Below are 25,781 nucleotides of genomic sequence, written 5' to 3'. Positions count from 1 at the left end.
GGAAAACCTTCAGAGGTACTCAGTTGGCGATAGCGATGTGGGGCTCTTTTGGGAAAGCTTACCCTCCATAACCTCCCTTCTTCGCCGTGCTTCCGCCTTAAACTGCTGTTTGGTATAATTTCTTCCAGTACCGATTGTTTCTTCTGTTCTTGATTTTCACGTTTTCTGGTTCTTTCATCTTCTTTTCACTTATCACTTCCTAAAATAATGAAGTTGGTAACTATTTCCGGTCATTTTGAAAATATTTTGTTTGGATTGAAAATGGTCGATTCTAAGCTCAAATCAAATTTCATTGGGCTATATTACTAGAAAATCAAAAATTTTCTAATGAACAGGTTGCGTTGTTAACCCTGTAGATAGCGTCTGTAATATCCGTGTCCAGTGAAAAGCTGCTTCAAGAAGTAATTGATCTCGCCGTTTCTCCTATTGAAGCATATTTCCACATGTTGCATCATAATCCATGCTGCCATGCTCGCCTCCATCATCCACGATCTTCGCCATTGATCCATGGCATGCTCCGTTGGATCCTCTGTTCTCTCCCTTCTTCTTCTATACGGTTTAGCCCTCCCTGTTATCACATAATCTTTTTAATATTTCCATATCTAAACCATCACATTTCGCAAATAAATGCAGTTTTGATCGTGAAAAGTACAGTGGCTCGAATCCCAGTCAGTGGCGCAGACTGAGAGAGATTAAGTTTTATGTCGATGTTGCATCTACTGTTCTTCTTTGTTCCAGTTGGGAATAAGGCCTCACACATAAGTCTGGGGGAGGAATTGCACTTGAATCTCAGTTAACACTAACCGAGAACAATATTCGTTTTACTTAAGTTCATTTTTTGTCATTTTTGACATATAGTAGTGAGGCTCCTAGTTCAACTAAAGACGCAAGAAACGTAAGAAAAACGCACTTGTTCTGGACGGAAGAGGAAATGCCTGGGTGAAACCTTCACATGTTTAAACATGAGGTATGTTCGGGGAAAATACTTTACGACGTGGTGGTGCTAAAAAGTCACAGTGGCGTGCGTGTAGTATTTGAAGTGAGTACGCGTGATTATAAAAAAAACCTTAAGTGCGCCAAAGAGTGCAATGTACAGTTCCTCTGAGTCTGGCCAAGAGTTAGGGAGGTCCTCTTCTGCGACTCAGTTCGCACGCGCGGGTATAAGGAGACCTATTCTTCATCTGAGTCTCTTCTGAAATTGTTTTTACTCATTCTACTGGGGCACTAGCTGATTATCGAGGATCAATAAAAACATTTAAGATTTATAATGAAATTACTTACTTATTTCTGTTTTTGTTGTCTGTACTGTGAGTTTATGTCAGTACTTAATGGTACTTGATTGACTGAATGAGCAGCGTACCGGAGATGCCCTGGAGCTTGAGACCCTCGGTGGGTAGTATAATTAATTGATATTTTGGTACAGAACACTCACCATTGACTTATTCTCATGAGTAGACACTTTCTGACTTAATATTAAGGAAGCCGACGGAGTTCCACAAATATAATAGAGACCCATTTCCGCACTGTAATATAATATTCTATTCCCGCATGCGTAACAACAACAGTGTTTTTTTTGTAATTTCCATAAATTGACAATTTTCTTAATTGCTCCCTTCGATTAAGGGCCAAATCATTAACGTTCCATAATTCCAACTGCAAGCTAATTCCCATATAGAGTAACGTTAAAATAGAGCCTGGAAATTGGTTAAATTGTTGGTTTCCATGGAAACCAGCTGGATGTAATAGCCCATTAATAATTCGCCACTGAAGGAGTTCAATTTCGTAACTAGTTACGAAATTAAAGCAGGTAACTATGTGAGTACTTAATGGTAATTGAAGGACTGAATGAGCGTGCCGGGGGTGCCTGAGGGGCTTATGGGTATATGATCGGGGCCGGATGGGTAATATGATTTATTGACGTTTTGGCGCAAAACAGTAACTGTTCATTTATCCCTATAAGCGAATACTTCTTCCTTCGTAAACGTCACTGGAGAAACGTCACCGGGATTGATTATTGCGGGTTAATGGCCCTGTGATGACTCACAGAATGTTTTCTTCTGCTTATCGCTTGTTCGTGGCATTAATCGGTCACAGGCTCGCGGGCTATAATAGCAGGAAAACACCGAACTTCACACTTTTATTGCAATAGAATTCCTGGAAACAATGCGGATCATCAAGCGCAGAAACAAAAGCAATTGTTGCTCCTGCGCATGGTCGTATTTCCATCTGGAATCTCAATAATCGTATCTCAGCAGGCGCAAGACAAAACACGCTCGTTTTTCCGCGAAATTACAATACTTATTATATTGTCCGGTTTAAAACCCCCAAATTGTTTTTACTGCCTGTTTGTCGAAAATATGTCAACGTATGACGGTTGAATTAACCCATTCGTCGGGACTTATTGGATTATCCTCGGTTTGACGGCCTGGAAATGCGTGTGTTTGCCACTTTTTATGCACTTTTAAATAAGTAGGTTCGCAAACGTTACTGTCATGCCATTCGATGCCTTTTAATCCTCTAACGAATTAATTTAGAGGCCGCTTGCCGCTACCGATCGGCAGGACGTTCTAAGCGACGTCCATCGCGGCACCGTCGAAATTGTGCGACGCAAACGGCGCATTATTAAAATAAATCTGATAAATTTAATAATAATCAACCGAGACCGGGAGAGTGAACAAGCCGAGGCTCGCAACACATCAACGGTAAATAAATTATTGTTATACGGGCCTCAATGTCAATGTCTTCGGGGGACATCGAACCATCGATAAACAGCGCAGTCAAGTTCACATTGTTTTCAGAGCTTCAACTATACGCATTTTCCACATTCCATTCAAAAAAATGATCGTTATGACGAGACGAAATAGAGTCGAGGAAACCGTTCTCGATATTGTGATTATGATTAAAATCCTCAAGTGAGCGTTGGAATATTTTCAATAAATTCTTCAGCTGTTATCTGTTTGTCAGGTGTTTGATGGCAAGCAGTCAATGGCTTAATCGACACCCTACGTTTACGGTTCGCCGCCTACTGCGAGGCGTTTTTGAATTATCGCCCGTTATCTGACCCACGATAGAAACGTTAACTAATAACAAATAATGTTTAAAAAATGCACGACGTCAGACAAAGACGCCTTATTGCAATTACTCGCATATCTAAAAAATACAAAGTACACAGAAACAGCGTGGATAACAACTGCCAGAAACGTCAGCAGGTGGGGAGGAGAGGGTGACGGGAGTAAAACAATATGGCGGCCACCCCGTCATTGAATTTGCGTCGGATTATCTGGGTCGTTAGAGAATATCTCGCCCGCGTCCTTCTTCACGCAAAATATGTAAAAATGAAGATCTAGGAGCGCAATACCTCTATAAATATTGTATTCGCAGGTAGCAGAAGCTTGGAGTTTTTACTTGAGTCAATCGTAAACTTCTTAATTCATAGAAATCCTGGCCGTCACGCGATCGCCGTCTCTACTGTCACACCCTACTAGTTTATATATACAAAAAAAAAAGTGACAGTTTAATCGAAATCGGTGATCAAACAGGTTTCATTTCGCCACTAGTCACATAACGAAATTTGACAGTTGACAAACGGGACCAGTAACAACAATGATGGCTGAAGTTCCAGAGATATAGAATGTAGATGGAATACGTTCAATGCTTATGTTATTTTCTTGCGATTCTTTCGTCTTTCACAACAAAACTCACTGGCAATGCATGAAACTTATTAGGAAACACCTGTTTGTCCACGGCGGTCTGTGAACACATGATGAGAGCCACTAATGCCTGCAAAAAGACAAATGCTATCGAGCCTGACAGAATGCGTATTATATGCGTGTGGGGTGATCATTAACAATAAATTTCAAGTAGGCGTTGAAACATTAGAAGCACGTCTTGAATAAATTCATCTGTCATCAGTTGTCAATCAGATGTTGAATGGTAAACAACAAATGGCTTGATCAACGCCCTTCGTTTATGGTTCACCGCCTACTCTTGGTCTTTTCTTAATGATCGCCCTTTAATCATAACGTTATTCTTTCACGTTCCATTGGTAATAATTACGAAATACTCTCCATGAATATAAGTACAGGGCGCCTAAAACTCGACGCCCCTGTACCTATCTTGTGGAAACGGAAAATAATATGAAAAATTTAAACTATGAGTCTATCAATGGGAGTGGATGACTTCCATTTCCACCTCAAGAAGTTCAGTTCTAAAATGTGGGAGTAACGAATTATGACGTCATGAATGATAATTTTCCCAGAAACATATCCAAATTCTGATAAAATTGTATTGATCCTATTTTTCTACACAACTTTTGTTAAAGATTTTTTTTCTTATGTAGGATCGTTTAAAACTTATAAGCAAAAAAAGTCTTAGGAATAATTGCAAAAATATATCCAAAAATGCCTGACTAGTCTTCATTTTCTCCTATACCTACTTTGTTAGATCTCGTGTTGTGCAGCAATATCTAAACATGTTCGGACAAAACGATATTGGCATTAACGAGCTGATGTAGTGACCAGAAAACTCCCCTGACTTAACTCCTATAGACTTTTTCCTGTGGGGTATTTCTTAAAAATAAAGTTCATAAAATTCCTTTAAGGAATTTGAAACACTTAAAGGAAAAAATATGAATTGCTTGTAAAAAGTTGACGCAAGAAATAATAAGAAAAAAAATATTTTACAAAAGTTGTGTGAAAAAATAGGATTAATATAATTTTGTAAGAATTTGGATGTTTCTGGAAAAAATATCATTGATAACTTCATAACTCGTTACTCTGACATTTTAGAAATGAACTTCTTCAGGTCAAAATGGAAGTCATCCAATCCCATTGAATACCGATAATTTAAATTTATCATATTACTTTCCGTTTCCATAAAACAGGTATAAGGGCGTTGAATTTGAGATACCATGTATATATGTTGCCTCCAGAATAGGCCTAATAAAATTTCCATATGCATAATGGCCGGTGGAGTATTTAGTAGACCAAACATATCAAGTCTCAGAAAGCCGTGATTTTGAAGTTTCGACTTGGCGACACGATGACGCGACAACAACCGTAAAATGACAAAATGTTTTAGATCCTGCTGTTAACTATTTAATGATTTAAAGCGAAATCGGTTAGAAATTATACTAAAAAAGGATTATGTGTAAATCAGTAAAATCCTAGACGTAAACCAACAGACGATAAAATTCTTCGAAAATCAAAAAAAGGAGATTTACTTACTACTACTTACTTACTACTTACTAGTAGTCTAATTATGCATTAGGCTTTACGTTAAAAGATAAACAATTTTGTATTCGCATATAATGAACATCATTCCCTCAAGAGAATTGCGCTCCTCGCTTCGCTTCTGACGGGTAAACTTCTCCATTGGAGACGATAGTTTTCATTATAAGCTCCTCTGAGAATATACTGAACTACGCATCAAATAAAGTAGCCAGAGTTTGCTTAACTACAACTTCGACATTTCTCTGTCGATGTTGAATTCTCAACCAAAGGTAGGAAGGGTTATCTTTGGCCCTTGCGTTATTGACGTCGAATTTTTTTTTGTTCCTTTTCATTGCACAAGGTGTGAATTTAGAACCGTGAAATATTTAAAATGTTTACTCAAAAATATTTAAACCATAATTAAAAACATTTTAAAAAAGTTTTAAATATAAAAAAAAAAGCATTTTTTTAAATGTTTCGAATATTTAAAAAATTTGAAAGTATTTAAATAAATTTTAAAAACATAAAAAAAAATTATTTTTAAATTATTTTTTTCATTTGTTTAAAACGTATTTTGTGATTATGATTTATTACTAAATTCCCTCGATTGTGCACATCGAGCAGTATTCTGATAAGTATAATAAATTTTCGGAGATAAGGAGTGACACCTCCGTACTTCGTCTCTTAAACGTTTCCTAACCGTCGCTAAACCATTAAAAAAAAGCGAAGGTACATACATAGCGCATTTCCGAACGAGTCAGGAAATTCAGGATAACTTTACCTAACGAGTCCGATTCTCTGGAACTCACCTCGCTGGATGCCGTAATATGACACGAGTTACCTACTAAAGTGAGCGCCATATGAAGTGTTGTGATCCGAAAAAAATCGGTTATACTGTAAAGTTGAGCCAGGAATTTGAGTTCGCCTAATTTGACGTCCCTCGATACTTCAAGTGAGCAGGACAGAAACCACGACCTTCAACAGCTGTCGCAGCAATACAAAATGTGACTCGTGTCGACCCGGTGCCCTTTCGCCGAAAGGTGAAGTTCACGGGGCTCACAGCATCCTCCGCGGGCGGGCGTCCGGACGTCATCAAACCGACGACGTTGCCATAGCGACGCCATCGGGCGTCGGCCCTCAACCACTTCCTGACCTTCTCCGGTCACTCGATAGCGCCCTTCGAATCGACATGATTAAATATGCTTCCTAGGTAAATTAACACCAGCTTTCTATTAGAGGGTCAGCAATGCTACTGCGGTATTAATTGCTATTGCTTTATAGCTCTTTTGCTAAACTTATATTCGAGTACCGGAGCGTCGTCAAATATCGATTAAAGCGGCTGCATCGCGGCGCGATTTTAAAGTGGTGTAGCAAAACATAATAATTTGATGTTCCTTGAGGAGTCAACTGTCTAAAAAAGATCCTTTATGCCTTATTGCGTCCAAAAAGCACGAATTGAAAAGAGACAACATCAATAACAACTGTCGTAAACGTAAACAAACGACGACGAAAAGCTGACAGGCGTGAAAGGACATGACAGATGTTTTGTCATTGAATTTGTTTCAGATTAACTGGATCATTAGACAATATCTCGCCCCTATTCTTACACAAAATAGATGAAAATAAAGATTTATGGTCGTAATAGCTCTTTAAATATTGTGTTCACAGGTGGCAGTAACTACACTGTTTTCATTTTAGACATGTACAAAATTCTTAATTCATGGGCATTTTGATTGTCACGTGACTGTCGTACACTACTAATATTAACACACAAAGTGCCAGTTTTTGCAATGGAATCCGGTGACCAAATGTGTTTCTTTTCGTCACTAGTTACACAATAAAACTTGACAGTTGACAACTGGGACCAGAAACAACAATGCTTAGTGTACTTTTACCGATACAAGATGCAAATAAAATATATTTAAATACGCGCAATTTTCCTGCCATTTCTTCACTTTTCACATCAAAACGCACCAGCAACATATGACACTCATGGGATAGCGCTGTTTTACATTGTCACTTTTGCTGAGCGTTCTCAAATATCAAAGCAATTTTATGTTCTTTAAATAGTCATGCAGTCTAAAAAGGGCCTTTGCAAAACAATAGAACCAAACTGAAGTGTGTAGATATTCGCACAAAAATATCACGTTGGAAAATCTAAAAATATTGGAAAAGCACAACGCAGAAGGGAACGTTATAACGGGTCAAGGATGCCTCCTCAAATTCAAAGGGGAGAAAGAGCTGCGGAGCACGGAGCTGTGGGATTAGGCCGGGGGGACCGACCGAGGTCGACGGCAACCTTGGAAAAATTAACTATCTTTTGTGCCGCCTCCGTAAGTTTTCCCTGAAGAACCTTGGCATTTTAAGGTTGGACAAGGAATAATCGTTTATTATTTATGCGTTCAAGCCACAAAATAGGAGAGAGCCCACACCGTTCATTTTAAGGTACTAATACTTATTACCTGCCACCCTTAAAATGGTTATTAACTGCCACCCTTAAAACGCTTATTTACTGCCACCTTTAAACGCTCAAAAATCTCCTGCATACAGAGCGACATTATGCTTCTCCTTATGCAAGGCGCTCTATTTGATATGCGTATCCTTGCGAAGAAGAACCTGAAGCCCTGCTCAAATTGAGTATTGCGGACAGCAAAGCAGCTCTGAGTCACGTACATACAGGGTGGTCCACGTAAGATGTGTTGAAATATGAATATAAGCCGAACCAAAAATGTAATTTGACACAGCACTCTTGTCTAATTTTAGGTGTTGGCATCGTTTGGTTTTTAATGAGTTAATATAAACAAGAGGCCTTGCATGAAAGGGATCTTCCTAAATTTGAAAAAAAGAGACAAGTCAGTAGATTTCGAACCATATTAAAACCAGGAGATAAAACAACATACGTGTTTTATTGAAACCTATTCTATATTAACAAGATAGCTGACTACCTTATCTCAAAAACTGTAAGCTTAAGAAGAAAAAAATTAATATAAAAATTATTTAACTTTTCGCGAATATTTATTTTTTAGTATTTTGGAAATTACAGGATGGTATAGAAAATCGTTACATGACAAAAATACATTTTTAAAATTAATTACCCTATATTTTGTTACGCATACTAATTCCGCTTCTAATTATAAGTATTTTTTGTTATTACAAAATATGAATTTGTTTTGCAATTTTGAGTTACCTCAATTTAAAGTGAAAATCAAAGGAAAAATAAAATTTTTAAAATTCTCAATAAATTCACATAGTATTAACTGTATCGTTTGAAAACTTGTGTAAATTAAATGCAAATTTTTATGCAATTGGAATATAAATTGGAAGATATGGAACTATTGGCCTCCTAGAAATATCGATTTGACACCGCTGGACTATTACCTTTTGAGAAACTGACTCTGAAGAAACTAACTTATCAACATCGAATTATTAATGTCGATGATTTAAAAAATAGAATACGGCTATCAAAAACATTTATATATCAAAGCGATGCGGTATTAAAGTTAACAAGGAAACTAGAAGAAATATATACCACCCGCATGCTAATAGAGGTAGCTCTGTGGAAAATATGTTTTAATAATATTTTATTTTAGTTTTTAATCATTATTATGCGTTAGAATTCTATAGTTGTAAGTTAATTTAATAATAAATAAGTAATTAGCAATTTAAATCTAAAAAATGGTGATTTATAATAATAATAAACTAATTATGTAAAATCTCTTAATATATCTTAATATATTGAAATACCTTAATATATATACATATACTATACACGGATTCATTATCAAAAAAAAAAAAAATAAATACAGGGTGCCCCATTAAAAAAATCGAGTTTTAAGCCCTTGAAATGTAGAAAGTTTAGGTATCCCCCCACCCCTGTATAAAAGTTCTCGAAAATTAAAGATATAATCTAGTAAAACGACCCTTTTTGGTAAGTTTTCAATTGATACAGTTAATACTATGTAAACTTATTGGAAATTTTAAAAGTCTTATTTTTTCTTCGATTTTTACTTTAAACTAAATGAACTCAAAAACTGCTAAAAAATATTCATATTTTATAATAGCGGAAAATACTCATAGTTCCAAGCAGAATTAGTATCCGCTACAAAATACATTTTAAAAAATGTAGTTTTATCACGCCACATTTTTCTAGACCATCCTGTATCTTCGAAAATGTTAAAATAAAAAATTAATGAACAACTAAATAACTTTTATATTAAACTTTTTTCTAAACCTTAAGTTTTTTGAGATGAGGCAGTAGACCATCTCAGGCAAACCACCCTGTAAAATTACCACCTGAACTCAATTAACATAGAATTATGACTGAAATCAATTTAAGGACTTTGACACATATGTATCCAAGGCTCCTAGAGGATTCCCATGAAAAATCGTAGAAAAACAATAAATATCGTACGGTCTACAATATTGGCCCTTCGACGCTAATGGGCTTAAAAAGTGACAGTGGATATAGATAGCTCAATACATGCTGTTCTTGTTGTCATGTGTATTCGTTACGAACATATATCTGAGACATATGTCTTAATTCAGTAAGAAATACGTTTCAATTTCGTACGTATATTCAATACCACTGCAGAGTGGAAAAGTAATATTAAAAATACGTGCTTACTAAGATCGGGCATTGTGTGACCAAATGCAAAGATTCATTGATTCGACTATACCCGATGTAGAAGATTAATTCCTGAAGATGGTTTCCAATGAATATTTCCGAAACGTAGATTGGTGAAATTTTAATCACTACCATAAGCCTTGCGCTCGACGTGAAGCTCTAAATACTACATAATTTGGGGGTTTGTATGATGCAAATTCGTAGTTGGATGTGTCAAAGGCACAGTCATTTATATTATCTAACTCGTGAGCCACTTACCCCTCTAGTGGATGAGTTTTTTTAACGAATATGTTCGTTTTGCGGGTAAGGAAAAATTTCACACGAGTGCGGTAAAGTGCTACTTTATCCAACTTCCAGCTAGTTTTGCTAATGTCACCTGGCTAAAAGCTCGTCGCGAGACAAAAACAGTTTATATTGCGCTCGTACCATTTATGCTTTTGAGGCAGATTGCGTATTATCTCTTTTATCTATTTGGGAATAAGTCCTCACATACCACTCTAGAGATGAAATTGCACATTCTTCTCAGTTAAAAGGAACTGGGAATAACATTTACATAACTTTCAAAAGGTAAATATTTATTCTCGGTTAGTGTTAATTGAGATTCAAGTGCAATTCCTCCCCCAGACTTATGTGTGAGGCCTTATTCCCAACTGGAACAAAGAAGAACAGTAGATGCAACATCGACATAAAACTTAATCTCTCTCAGTCTGCGCCACTGACCGGGAATCGAGTCACTGTACTTTTCACGATCAAAACTGCACTATTTACAGGGTGTAGCAAATTCGAGTCCATGCATGGGGATCTCGGAAACGGTAAGAGATGCAAAGTCAAGTAATTGGGTATTTTGGCGCTCAACAAAATAATCCATTTGCGTATTTTTTAAAATCCGAACAATTTTGGAAATATTCGATAAAACCGAAAATTTGGATTTTGATTTTTCTCAAAAAACTTAAAAAACATTATTCAAAGAAAGCTGATAATGAACCATTATTAGAGCACTTTTTCTTCATCTAAGTTTCTTTTCCAGTGATGCATTATGTTCCAGTATTTTAGTGGATTTTATAAGAATAGAATTTAAAAAATTATTTTCCATCCAAGGAGCCTCGGATTACGTCGTCATGTCAAGTCAACAAACGTCAGATCGTACTTTGTTAATTCATTTGTTACTCAGCCCACTAATTTTATTAAACAATGAAGTTAACAAAATACAATCTGACGTTTATTGACTTAACAGGATAAAGCAATTCACGGTTCCTTAAATGAAGTGCTCTAATAATGTTTTATTGTCAGACTTCTTTGAATAATGGTTTTAGGGTTTTTTGAGAAAAACAAAAATTCAAATTTTCGGTTTTTATCGGATATTTCCAAAAGTATTCGGACCTTTTAAAATACGCAAATGGATTTTTGTTGAGCGCCAAACTACGCAACTTTGCCTGCGTTTCACCGACTTTGTATCTTTTATCGTTTCCGAGGTCCCCATACGTAGACTCGAATTTGTGTGAAAATAGGAAAAAAACAGTCCAATACTGTGTTCCAATGTCCAAAATAGCAAGCACGCTGGAACAAACTGGAGGAGGAAATAAAGAGATAAAAAAGACAAAACAATCAAAAAAGCGAAAATTAAAACCAACAGGAACAACCGCTACCAGATGAAGTCTAAACAGCAGTTCCAAGAAAGCACGGCAAAGAAGGGAGGTTTGGGAGGGTAGGGTTACCCAGGAGGAAGAAATCGCAAGAACTGTGTATCGTTGTTGTTGCTGGCCCAATTTGTTAACCAAGTTATGAAATGAAGATAGCTGCTCTCGTCATATCCCTAGCTTTGTTCCATTATAAAAAGTCTGACTTATTCGTCAAGAAATCATGTATGTGTTAGGAAATGCCACTTTCTGTAACTAGTACCACAATGGGAGAAATCGCTTCGCTCGTCGCTCAAAATTTTATGACTCGTTACACAAGACAATGCATTTCCTGACTGATGTTGCGCAAACGTGCAGCTATTTTTCCCCTCAAACTAGGAGCCATGTACCCGAAATTTGGCCCTAATTTTAGCATAAAAACTACTTTTAAAGCACGCTCCGAATGAGGTGTTCGTCAGCTTGTACTTTAATTTATCGCGGATTGTTGCATAACGCCGTACGTACCAATGAGGAAATGGAATCATTCTGTGAATCACTCGAGTCAATTGACGGTCAAGTGGATGTCTCGAGGCGCTGCCGCTGAATCAGTTAATTCGAAATTATCTTTATGGTACTTATGCCTATGGAACGACGAATGACGACACCTATTTAACCTGACAAAATTAAAAACAACGGCCCCTTATCTTTGACTTTACCAAGGATAAATGCCAATGACGAGCAATCAGCATAGTAAAGTCGAATTGGTGCCGATAACGTCAACCTCGAACTAGACCGTAAAATTCCTCTTGTTTTCGTAGGTTCACGATTCATTAAGCGATCGGATAGTTAAAAATTTAAAGGTGAAAAATGTAGGAATGAAATATTCTAGTAAGGAAATGATAAGGTTTGTTGTTAGCTCAAAATGCTTTACCATCGATTATTAACATTTTTGTTTAATGATCGCAAAATCGGTCATTAATTGTCTAATTAAACATTTTTTGATACAAAATAAACAAACGTAGTATTGTCCTACTTAAAGTTCACTCAAAAGAGAGGCAGGATATGAAACATTCAATTTCACGTTATGTCATGTCATGGTTCTGTCACTGCGGCTTCGTGTAATTGTCATGTCACTGTTACTGGGACTGATATAGGCAACACATTTCTTGCAATAATCCCATGTATGACAGGATGCGTTCAAACGTCATTGTCAATGTCGCGTCATGTCACTTTTCAAATTTGAATTATGAACTATTATTTTTTAAATAGGACTTTTTCTAAAATTATATGATTAGTACCACGCCAGAAAACTACATTAACTAACTCGCGTATTAATGAACGATTAATGCACTTCTTGGTGAAATATAGTTATAGTATAATAGGGTTTTTGTAAATTTCCATAAAATATGTAAAAGTAAAAAAAATTACAAATATCTTATAATATCAATTTATATGTTTTTTCGATAAATTTTTGTTGTATTTTTTTTCTTTTCTCCTTTTCTTCTTTGTTTCTATTTTTTTATTCGGTAATTTACTTCATCTCTTTTTTATTTATATTCTTTAGTAAATCAATTTTGCCGAGACTATCACAAAATTCATAGATTTTTCTGGTAAAAAAAATTATGAACTTACAATGAATTTTTTCCCAGTACAAAGCCGATCCCTAGAGTTGCTCATGAAGTATTCATACTTCATAACAATTCTAGTTGTCACGTTATCGGCATCTCTCCTGAATCATGTTTCATATAGGAACATTTTGCACGTAACTGCGTACGAACAAACAACTGAATTTTCACATCAATATAATTAGATATTGTTAATCCACGACCTTGTTCGTTGACATTTGCTGATCACATCTGTAACCTTGGGACTAAAGATGGTATGTTATTGATTTATTAATATATTTTCCATTTTAGCTTGAAAAACAAGAGAGCTGTCGCACACGATGACCTTCCAATGAAGTTCTATAGCAAAAGCGTAGGTTTCCGCTTTTTTTTTAATTTGATTATCCTATCCTTTATTGACACAGGGGTTTTTATACCCGTTTACACAGTAGTACAATTAGGTGTTCCTGTATTGGAGTTTCCCTAGTTTCTCGGAGTCTCCAACGGTCTAAAGTGGGAACTTAGCAGAGGTTAAATCTGGAGATCGTGCAGGCCAGTCTATGGACCTTGCGAAATTCACTTACGAAAATGTTGAGAATGTTTTCAGAAGTTGGAGGCAATAAATTAGTTGCAACTAAATGATAATAAACTATAATTTCGTTCCCAGCAGAGCAAATTAGACAATTTTTAGATTCGGATTTTCCAAAGAAATATCTTACTCATTTTTGAGATGTCGCTGTGAAAGATTTTTAACAATTTACCCTGTAGAAGGTAGGTAGAAGCATTGAGTTACGGAGAACGAATCAGGATGGAAACAAACTTTCTGTATATCATTCAACAATCCCCAATCGAAATAATACCAAACGATTAGTAGCTTCATATCAGCACACGACCCTGACCTTGGGCTTCATGAACTTAACTCGTGAACATTGTAATAGCCTTTATCATTATTTCGTTATAGAACATACGTAATTACCTTTATCATTATGTCGAAGGAACTTTCAGACGCCTTTGTGCTGCCACTCTGCTCCACAACAGTTAACAGTGCGTTTATTATCACAGTACACCTAGTTCAAGGCATTACAGATAGGTGCACAAGTAATAAGTCTATTTCCGAACAGTTCAGAAACAGTCAGAGATATGTCTCTCCCGCGGAAAAATGTCAGTAGCGTACCACTTTTTTCTTAAATAATATTGAACGACATATGGGGACGCCACTGGTTGAGCAATAGAATTACTTCTCTTATTGAAATAACGGGTTTTATGTTCTATTAATACACACCAAAATTGAAAGTAATGTCTAAAGAATTTTCTGAGAAATTTAAAAATAATGATTTGAAAAGAAGAATTTCAACGCCCTGTAGCTAGAAATTTGGGCTGTTGCGGATGTATGTTCATGTGAACTTTTCGCCATAAAATGACCTGAGGAATCACACCTTAAAATATTAGCACAACATTAAGAGATACCATGTACAGGGGGATTTTTTTAAAAACTGTCCACCTAAAAAATTTCAAAAACATGGCAAAACAAAAAATTTCCAAAAACACATAAGGCTTTATTTTCTGGGGGTTACCTTTTGATTCAAAAACGAATGTGTTTTTACTTTTTAAAAAAATTTAAAATTTAAAAAACTTTAAAAAATGGGAACATCCCTCCTGTGACACATCAATGGATAGCTAAAATCTTCCTGAAAACGAATCTACATACATTTCTGCTTTTTTAATGTTTTTTTTTAAATCGCCCTTTAAAGATGCTATGTCTTAGCACAGTCTTAGTATTTACTACTATATGGGGTAGAAAGGTACTCAATTTGAACATTTGTACGAATAATTCATAAAACTTCACTACTCGAACCGTGCGTTCAAGTTTTTTAATTCCATTTACTCAAATAAAATTTACTAATTTAGTAAGATGTAGCAGCGTTAAAGGGTGATTAAAAAAACATATTCAAAAAGCAGAAAAGCATATAGAAAAGTTTTCAGGAAAATTTTAACTATTAATTGATGTGTCATGGGGGGGGGGGGGTGTTTCCAATTAATTTTCATTAATTTAATTCTCAACATTTCAAGTCGGGGTGCGTGGGGGTGAGAAAGTGAGTAGTGCCATAATCTTTATGGATCAAAAGATGGCCCCCGAAAAATAAAAATTTACACGTTTTTGAAAGTTTTTTATCCTGCAATAATTTTTGAGATTTTTCGGGTGGACAATATTTAATAAATCACCCTGTATAAATTTCTCAATTTCGCCTAAAATCGTTCAGATAAATCGATGCTCCGCAGTATTGCTTATGTCTAAAGTTAAAATCTCTTTTGACTGCAAATCTTCTGCCACGCGTCCTGTAACGGATCTGCATAAATTGGCCTTATTCCAACCGACTGATCACTGAACGGACTACGTAAATGCAGTTGTCGCTGCAGTTAGCCTGTAGTTCGCTGTAAAAGGCCTTCGCAGTGCTGTATGTTTACATATTTTGCTGGGAAGTGACGAAACGAAGAATAGATTCCAATGTCTCGTTTGTGAATATGGAAAGTGTCCCCAAAGCTCATGTATTACTTGGTGCAAAATAACGATTCCTCCTTGCTTTATTTAGCACGAATTTCATATTTGCGTTAGAAGGTGCTGCATTGGTGAGATTATGGCACCAATTTTAAAAGCCAACATACATTTGGACCAATAACTTGACCTTGCGGTTATTCAATTCATAAAGAATACCCAGTTTGAAGGTCGCGACATTATTTATGAGTCTGAAGCTCAGAGTTGATCTGCCCAGTCACTGTTTTGCATATTATTTTCCTGTAAATACAAAAAATGTCTTCTTAATGTGCCGGACAGCAACAAACATGTCATTAAAGACTAATAGCCGCATAATAGGTATAAGCGGGGTGTTTCCCCGGGAGCTGCGATCCATCTCGATCGATTATGGAGAAATTATGCTTAAACTGGAATTTTTAAAGTTTGCCCCATTACGAAAACAAATGGGTACATGCAACTAAAATAGTCGGGCTATTGCGTTGTTGTCGGTGCGAAAGTGATGTCGAAACGCCCTCGATTTCCGTATACCTTTATTTTCATACGAGTTGCGCACGCAACCATAAGCTGATTTCCCATGGCTCCCATTGCTCCCATGGCAGCTCGGCAACCATTTCGCTGACATCTGTATTGAATTTTGAGCTTTTAAACAGTACATCGCTTTTCTTTATCGCAGCTCGTTCCCCCTAACGAACGCACTTCTGTGTGTACAAGGGGCTATATCCCCCTTACCCCCCAGGAATACCCGATCTAACACATAAGGAAAAAATAATTTTGGAAAATATTACATTATTTCTCAACATAGTCTCCTTTGAGATTGGCACATTTTTCCCAGCAATGTTCTATAGTTTCTATGCCTTGCTTATAGTAAGAAGCTTCGGATGTTTCAAAATAGGCATCAACCTCGGACTCCGCCCCTTCATCATTGGCAAATCTCTTTCCACCGAGTCATTTTTTCAAGTTTGGAAATAGAAAGTTATCTGAGGGGGCTAAATCTGGCGAATAGGGCGGGTGAGGAAAAAGTTCGAAATTAAGTTGATTGATTTTGGCCATTGCAATGACGACAGTGTGGGCTGGTGCGTTGTCTTGATGACACACCAACCAATTTTTTTCCATGTTCATAAAATCTTGAAAAGTGTTCACTGAAAACGGCTCCAAAACAAATATAAATCAACGTAGCACCCGCAAACTCTAAATATAAGCTTTTTTAAGGTTAGGTTCTTGTAATATAGGCAAATTTTTAATTGAAAAAACGCCAACTATATGTCCGGTCATGTACTTTTGGGACTATCCTCGTATACTCTACAGGGTCCGTCAACAGAATTGAACGGATTTGAAAAGCTTGCCATGGAAAAACAAATGAAGTCATTTTGACAAACTGCGATTTCTTCGTTCTGTCAGTTTGACAATTAAGCATGCTATGGCTAATTGGGAAATAAACCAATGCGTTTTTCCGTAAAGTGTTTTATTACTATGCGGTCTGTAGTACAGACACAGAGGCGCTCTCGCAGTGAATTTCATGTGCTACGCCGTAGACGCATTCCAATAAGAAAGATGATTTTAAGATAGGTGAGATGTTTTTAAGAAATAAGCAACGCGGTACCAAAGTTTCTTGGTGGTACTCGTACAATTCGTACCCCGGAAAATATTTTAAAGAGGCAGGAAATCAGTTCAGCGAAGTCCATCGCGTTCTGCCGCCAAGCACACGATTGCGTTGACTATTTCGGATCAAAGTTTAAGGCGCAATTTGCATAAAGACTTAAACTATCGCCCATTTAAAACATAGGTTGTTCATAAGTTGAATGACCTTCATAAAGAAGCCCGTTTACGTTTCAGCAGACAAATGTTAGAATTTTTAAATAACGATCGAAATGTTCTCAATGGGCTTATCATGTCGAACGGAGCTCATTTTCATCTAACTGGATACGTTGACAAACAGAAATTTCGTTATTGGGCACATGACAAGTCAAAGGAGTTGCAGGAACGACCTCTTCACGACCAGAAAGTGACAGTATGGCGTGGACTATCCGCTTTTGGCATAATTGGATCATACTTTTTTGACGAAGACATTCACACCGTGACCGTCAATTCTGATGTTCGACGCACATGCGAATTTAGAACTTCAAAGGAAGGGGCAAAATATTGTATACTTTTAACAAAAGACTGCTCGTGCCAACAAGCGAAGTTTAACCGTTTTACGACAAATTTTCCCAAGTCACCTCATTTCCGGTTTTGATGACATTCGACGGCCCTCGAGATCTCCAGATTTGACAGCTCCAGATTATTATCTTTGGGGTTTTTTAAAGGCAAAAGTGTACGCTACTGGTCTTCAGATAATACAAGACCTAAAAGATCAGATTAGTGAAGCGGTAAGCGGAACCAAGATTTGCTGCAGAATGTGTGGAAAAATTTTAAAAAGAGCCTGAAAGTGTGTGTTAATGAGCACGGCGGACATCTTAAGGACATAATTTACCAACATTAAGAAATCGCAAACGATAAAGTCCATGTTTCAGTACCGTTTGTTTGAATGGCTATATTTATTTTCACATAGAAAGCTTTTTAAAATAGTTCAATTTCGTTGCCAGACCCTATACCTATGTGTATAAGCTCATATGCTATTGCAACCTATTAAAAATCTCCACTTGCTACGTAATACAGATTTTTCGAGATTTTAGGTATTTTTTAAATGCCACCTTTGTGCATTACCCGCCCTTGATAAAACGTGGCAATTTTTATAGAGACTCAGAAAAAACACAAAAAGTTATAATAGAGCACAAAATTTCATTAATTTATCTCGAAACAGTTCGAACGTATTGATAAAAAATCATCTTCAAGAACTAACTTTTCACACCCTATATGTCGAAAATAAATCTCTTTCGATATACATATATTTATATAAAGTTTTCGTCATATTTTAAGATCTAGAGTAAGTGGTTAAATTTATGGCGCTATAGCCAGAGACTCCTTGTAGAATGAAGCTAAAACTATTTACGATTATCCGTTGTTGACATAAACAGCACGGTGTATTTTTTTAATATTGCGCATGCTTGCGCTTCATGACATCAGTAGGAGGCAAACTCAGTATCTCCAACAAGCACCTGTCCTTGGTAAACTAATGTTATCTCCCCAAAAACCATTGCCTTTGGTTAAAATCATTCTTTATAAGACTTCAAATATACTTTAGAATATCACAGGATTACATGTTTTGAATTATTTCATTTAAAAAAATGGCACACTTCGAATTTTGATTTATTTAATTTCTCCACAGATCCGACCCAAAAATACCGGAATTTGAACAGACTACATAGACAACATTTTAAATTTTCCATATATTTTGGTTTGTCCAAGTAATTCTGCCGGTTTGTATACCGAAACACTTGACATTAAAGAAGCCTGCCGTTTTGCTATTTTACTTATTCTATTGGATTCGATAATTTGGGATAAACACCCAAGATGTAGAATATGAAATTCTTCTCCAATATACTACAATATATACTAAGTGACATAGAAACCCGAACACCCAGCAAAAATGTTCCGATTTCAATAATATTTTATACAAATATCAGAGGTCAAAGTAAGTAAGATTAAAGTACCACGTATTATAAATTGGATAATTTTAACCCGTTTACTGGAATTTTTATAATTAATAATGTGTTTGTTTTAATGCGTGCAGCCATACTCCTGAGGAAGTGGTTAATATCCTCATGGAATATTTCATTCCAGGCAACTTCTATCTCGTGTCGAAACGCTGCGAGAGTTTGAAGAGGTGGCTACAAAGTTTGCAATCTCCTATCGATAATATTCCACACGTGTTCAATCGGAGACAAATCTGGAGATCTTGAAGGCCAAAGCAACAGTTCAATTTGAGTTTGTTAAAAGTGCTCCAACGCTACCCTTCCCATATGCAATCGGGCATTATCCTGGTGAAAGGTAGGATTTTGAAGGGTTCTTAAGTATGGAATCAAACAAGGTTCCACTATTTCTTGGGTGTACCGCTGTGAGGTCATATTGCCTTTAATGAAGACTAAGGGTGACTTAAAATTATAGGCAATGGCACTCCACAACGCCAACACGATGAACATGCCTCTCGACAAAAAATTGTGGATCTCATCGTTTCCCACGCCAGCCTCTAACGTTTGTCCGGCCATCATGCATGTCCAAATAGAACTTGGATTTGTCGCTGAAGACTATTGTGTTCCACCCTTTACTCCAGACCAATTGTTCTCTACTTCACCAAAGTCGGTTTCGTTTGTGCCCCAGAGTTAAAAGTAAGACAAATTATGCTCGGTTTAAAAATAGACCAAAACTTCTGATTCGTTGGAATACACTTTGTATTCCAATAATTGTACTATGTTCTGCAAACCATTGATTGGCAATTGTCCTGGTGGTTGAGAATCGATCCCGTATAGCCAACAATCTCAGACGACGATCTTGAAGTAATGTCCTGCAAACTTGTCCCGTATTCCTGGCTCTATGTGTCCAACGTTCCTCAATCCATGCCTGACAACTTCTGATTATAGTATCTACACTCTTATTGACTGTAGCCGCGATATCCCAAAATGAAAGTCCGACCTCCAGTAAGTCAACAATTTTTCACTTATCAAACTCACTCACATATTGATGATTTGCATATCTTCGTACTCTTGGCATTGTAAACACTGTCCAAAGTTGATAGAGAATACTCTCTTAGAAGAATAAACGTGCTGTAGCATCAAAAGTTAGTTTTTCTATCCTTCATAGAAACACTATAAAAAAAAATCGAAAACATGCAGATCGATAAGACTAAAAATGTGATCACATCTTTTTTATGGCATCATAAATATTTATTTAAAATATTATCGAAATCAGAACATTTTTACTGAGTGTTCTGGTTTCTATGTCACTTAGTATATTTGAAGTTTTGCTAGAGTTTTTTCTTTTAACTATGTTAAAGACGGACTAGATAACATTAATTTACCACGGACATGCGCTTGCTGAGATTACGACTTACTTATGTCATAAAAGACACGCATGCGCAATATTAGTAATACACATAAGTTTATGTCAACAACGGATAATCATAGTTTAGCTTTACTCTGTATCCAGCGTTTGTTTTCACAAACTATGGGTGTTCTCGTGCGTGAATAACTGAATCGGCACCGATGCACAAGGAAATACTGATGTCGTTTTCAGGAAAATTAACACAAATTTTGCAAATTTTTAGTACGGAAAGTCTTTCGGAATTCACTGTAGATAGTTTTTAGAAGTGACCAGAAAAATCTGGAGTTGCTACATACAAAACCGTGGAACTAGATAGATTGTTGAATTGTACCTCAACTCAGCACCGACGAAGTCAGAACAACGAGAGCGACAAATTCTTGAGCTCCTTAAAAAATGGTTTCAGGGTGCTTAAACTTCAATTTAGACAATTATTAAAGTTACGCAGAGTAAAGGGCAAGAACATCCCAGCTTTATTGAAATGAACAGTCTTTCTTGGGATCATTTCAGAAGTTGCGACGTTTTTGTCATTAAAACCCTAAACCGCTTTTATTCTTCACGAATTGTTGTAGTGTTCGAAAAAGTATCATATAAAATGTGCACAAAATGGTTATTTCCTGCTTATATCGCTTACTGCACCCGCTCGCAGCTCGTGCTCAATCGTCACATTCCTAAAGGCACAATATGGCCGCCAACACCGCCCTTAGGATGGGAAGAAACATCTGCATTCCATGGCAAGCCGAGATTTTTAATAACTTCGAACAGCATATAGGCGCATTTCCGTGTTTATCACTTCTCAAAACGGCATCAAATACATGTTTGAACCTGTGCTTGAACTGAGTCAAAACATGCAGTTTTACATTTCCAAGGTTCACTGGAGGCCGGTTATTTCGAGGTTCCCTTACTCACTAAGGAACTGCTGCTATTTAACGATTATAAAACAAAATCCCTAAAGGTCAAAACAATATTTGAAAAGTATAATTTTTTATTTAACGAGCGCACTAATCGCCGCAAAGGCCGGACTAACCTATGCTCTGTGACCTCAATAGGCACTAAACTATTAAGCAATTAAGAGACGGCCAATGATTTACATACATACAAAAAGATAATTCGTTTCGCATATGAAACCTCCTACGAGGAGTATTTATTTGGCTGTCCTGTACTTGAGGAGACTGAGGTCAAGTCAAAACTACTCGCGTATAACACTTATTGTAGGTCGCATATTAGATTATAATGTAATATCTACGGGTATGCAGTATAGGCATGTGGTTATCGGTATACAAGGTGACCCATTATGAGATTAGTTCACGTTAGTACTTTATTTCCATTAACCGGAAAAATTATGATGAACTGACCTCTAACCCGATCCTTCTAAACATAATTTTTGCGGGAAGGGGGGGCCCCCCATATTAAATCACTTATTTTGCAATTATGTGATTATTTCAGGCTTCGCAAGCCGCCCTGTAATAACTGAGGTGCTCCCAACTGCATTTAAAAAGAAATCGGGCGAAATTGCCGAAGTGTGTAGCGATTTTCTTTGCGAATACGATGCAGAATTTCGTATTCAGCTGATTGATACTTTAACACCGCGAACCCTATTTAAACTTAAAGGGATTCTAAATCACTTTTGATTTTCGTGCGCAGCTACTATGGAGCCAGGCAAAATGCCCAATTTCAGCACCTCTGCTTCTTAAAATTGCAGCGGTGTAATATTACGATTACGAGTCAAGGTGAAGTGCAATAAATATAGAATAGGAAATTCAGAGGTTAACACGTGTACATATTAAAAATTCCCTGGCGTTGATCGTAAGTTTCTGGCTTCAAAGTCCAAGGACAAACTGGCCCAAGATCGAGTGTCGAGATTAGTTAACTGATTTGACCCAAAAGGGAGATCAATCTAGTCAATTCTGGAACGCAGTTAGCTTTTTACACATTGCCGTGCAGTTGCCAGGAAAGAGAAATAGATATTACTTTGCGGTGGCTCTGTGGAGGCCTGACCATGAGGAAAATTCATGGGCAAATAAATTTTTGAGAGACAAGGATTGCGACACGATCAAATCACAAAGATACATAAATCACTAGAAGTGTAATTCAGAGCGTACGCAGCGACGCGCGGTGCGTTGAATGTGTAACGTTTCTCTTTCTTCCTGTGTTCGTGTGATCTTTAATCGAGAAATGGATGGGGAAGGGAGCAAAACACATTTTTTTATATCACCAAAAGACATGTTTTATTCTGTCCGCCTCAACAAGCGTCAAATTTACAAAAGTTTAATTACACTGATAAAGAAACGTCTTCTATACTGAACGGGCAACTGAGAATCACCCGTGGCGCATCCCGAAGTGCTACTATAAACAAATATCCACTTATGAATTATCATATAGATAGGTACTATTTTTTAAATAATAGTACGCAGTTTGTTTGCTCTACTCTGCAATGCAAGTATAGTATGTAGATTATATAATATAGTTGAGGACAGAACTTTGCACGTCCTAAATTTGCGAGCAGGAAACTAACAATGAGGGGCGCCCCGAACGGTGAGTTGTCCGCCATTTTAGGGCCTAGTACGTAAAGGGGGGCATCCCCTCTCAGTCTCATGTCTCCTAATCGACTCGCACCTAATCTAAATGAAAAAGAAGGTGGTGGCGATACAATTCAATGATGGTGAACGATCGATGAAGCTTTTTACAACTGAGATACGCAATTATTTAACACAAACTTACTCATAAATATGTATAACCTACGAAACAAATTTATCACATATATAATATATTAACAAAATAATAAATTCTATAATGTAAATAGGATTGATTGGGTGCCGATGCCGAAATTAATCGTAATTTACATTTTACATCATGATAATTTATCTAATTATAGTGTTTTAAATTAGTGATTGTTTGGATGAGAAACCTTAACTAGGGAAAGGGCGGGCGAGCGTCTTGGTCCGCTATTTACAGAATGGGCGACGGCCCGCCGCCATGGCGGAGGAAGTATTTTTACATGAGCCGACTAATCTACGAACACGGTCACACATCGACGCACAGACAGAGATATAGACACAACGAAATAAGAGATGAATATACAGGTCAAAAATGGATTTTTGGTTTCAATTAGATTAAAGTGGCACCAGAACGGTGAGGCTCAAAGAGTCTCTCCCCCGCACACACGAGCACTCCACTTTGTACTGTTGTAGCTCATACGCCTAACCGTCTACACTTCCAACGTTACCACCTTCGGTCTCGGAGAGGGCGACTTCTTCGACAGATTCAAAGGCTGTTGCGAATCCGCCACATCCACCTGCAACTCCATCAGTCTGGGAGTATGCGGAGACCTGGATGGGGCCGGAGAGGTGGAATGCGGCGACTGCAAGTGCATGGGACTGGCGGCAGCCGATCGGGCGCTGGTAATTACGCTGGTGGCCCAAGCAGGCTGTAACAGGCCACTTGTCTTGTATGGACATGCCGTGGGGGAGGCGCTCATAAGCGGGGACGCCGGAGGGGCTGTTTCTCCTCGCATTATGTAACTGTGAATAACCTCTGTGTTTTTCATTTGCTCAGCGGTCATCCTGGGCCCCTCCATAAGACTCTTGGCTAGCATGGAGTGCGAGCTCGACAATGAAGATTGGGGAGGAGCGGACAACTGTATCTGTAGTTGTGACGGCTGAGGTGAAGCCACGATTGCGGGTTCTGCCTCTGCGGAATCTTTGTTCCTTAACGCCCGGAACTTCTTGTGCGGTTTATAGGCCTCATCCATTAGGGAATTTGTGTCATAGAGCGGAGGAGCTTGCAACACGCGCTTCAACACTGGCATGTCTTCGACGATATGGTGGTCGTCCATTGAAGACCTCGGGCTAGAACAAACTGACATCGGCTTGTCGACTTTTTCGGTGCCCGATTCAATGCCAGAATCGCTGGGAGAGTCTAATTTCCTAAACCTGTGAGTAGGCGGAGGTCTGGACACTGGAGTAATTGTCAGCCCATTATGGATCAAATGCGATGTGGCCGCCAACTCGTCGTCTCCCGATGATATTGAACCGGAATTTGCTCTGTGCCTGTGAGGGCATAAACCACCGGCCAATGTGGCAGCCAGAAGAGGAGCGCTTGCAGCATTCACGCTCACGTGCTGATGGTACTCATTTGAGATCAATTCTGAAGAACACATCGACTCCGTGCTTGAAACCGAGCCTAATGGAGACTTGGCCTCGTCCATCGTAACATCCGATGAGGACGACCATGAAGACCCAACTGGGCTTTTGCTGTTATTGCATTCTTCTTCAGTAGGAGAGTTCCACAAATGATGCTGTTGTTGCATCATCTGTTGCTGTTCGGTCATTTTGAATGCTAATAACTTCTCCGAATGCAGGGTATTTAAAGTCCTGAGATCTGGAACTTTCTTCATCAGTTCGTCTAGAATGTGATGCTGCCCCGGGTGGTTTTGGTTAACAACGGCTTGTAAACAGTGCTTCAACTTGTTGTGCATCTTTTCGATCAAATCCATATTTCTTAGACCGGGGCGATCACCTGCGATTACTACGATCGAGGAAAAGAGACCAATCTCCGCATCCGACAAACGCAGCGAATTCATGCGATCGGCGAAATCGAACATACTGTCCATAAGAAAACGGGCATTGGAACTGTTGTGAATAGAGTCTCGTTTCAGCACTTGCCCGTTCAAACAGATCATGCTAGCGGTCTGAGAGTCGAACATGCAAGCGAGGCGCACAAGTAACACTTCGAACACGCCGGCCTTTAGGAGAGTAACTTGATCATCCTGGGAGAGGAGGATGAAGCCCGGGATACGTTTTGCGAACTCCACAACTCCACGAATAGCCGGCGAAAATCTCTTGGAAAAATCCTGTAATAGTTCTTGTTGATCAGTCAGCTCTGGTTGTGGGTTTGGATTTAGAGGACAAGCCTGAAACAAGGAAACGAACATTAATGTGATGTTTCTTTATGAATGAATATAAAAAAGTATTTCGATTTGCTCGAAAAATTATTCAATTTGGAGACATAATGTATTAAATACTGCATTAGGACGAATTAAATCTGAATTAATTTCAAGGAGCGAGGAGGTCATCCGGAGACGTTCAAGTTCGCGTTAACCTTGTACCCCAGAGTCTGACCGTTGCGAGTGCGAGGAAGACGGCAAATAAGTACCAACAAGCCTTGAATATTTCCGCCTGTCCCCCTGTACAGACAAGGTCGACTGGTCTGACTGACTAA

At 37.8% G+C, this 25,781-nt stretch overlaps 2 protein-coding genes across 5 annotated transcripts in view; both read right to left on the bottom strand.

The window, feature by feature from the left end:
* The window catches only part of Ifrd1 (Interferon-related developmental regulator 1), a 176,433-nt gene that overhangs the window by 57,685 nt on the left and 92,967 nt on the right, over nt 1-25,781 (bottom strand). The gene's annotated exons all lie outside the window — the stretch shown is intronic.
* The window catches only part of Eip75B (Ecdysone-induced protein 75B), a 77,634-nt gene continuing 74,615 nt past the window's right edge, over nt 22,763-25,781 (bottom strand). For all 4 annotated transcript variants that reach the window (XM_066402111.1, XM_066402113.1, XM_066402114.1 and 1 more), the window contains one exon: nt 22,763-25,473. In XM_066402111.1, the coding sequence (XP_066258208.1) occupies nt 23,770-25,473 (1,704 nt within the window). In that variant the 3' untranslated portion in view covers nt 22,763-23,769. The remainder of the gene's footprint in view (nt 25,474-25,781) is intronic.

The sequence above is a fragment of the Euwallacea similis genome, chromosome 24 (assembly GCF_039881205.1).
Source record: "Euwallacea similis isolate ESF13 chromosome 24, ESF131.1, whole genome shotgun sequence".
Taxonomy (NCBI): domain Eukaryota; kingdom Metazoa; phylum Arthropoda; class Insecta; order Coleoptera; family Curculionidae; genus Euwallacea; species Euwallacea similis.
Note: the sequence above shows the minus strand (reverse complement) of the source record. Positions and strands in the feature narration are given on the sequence as shown.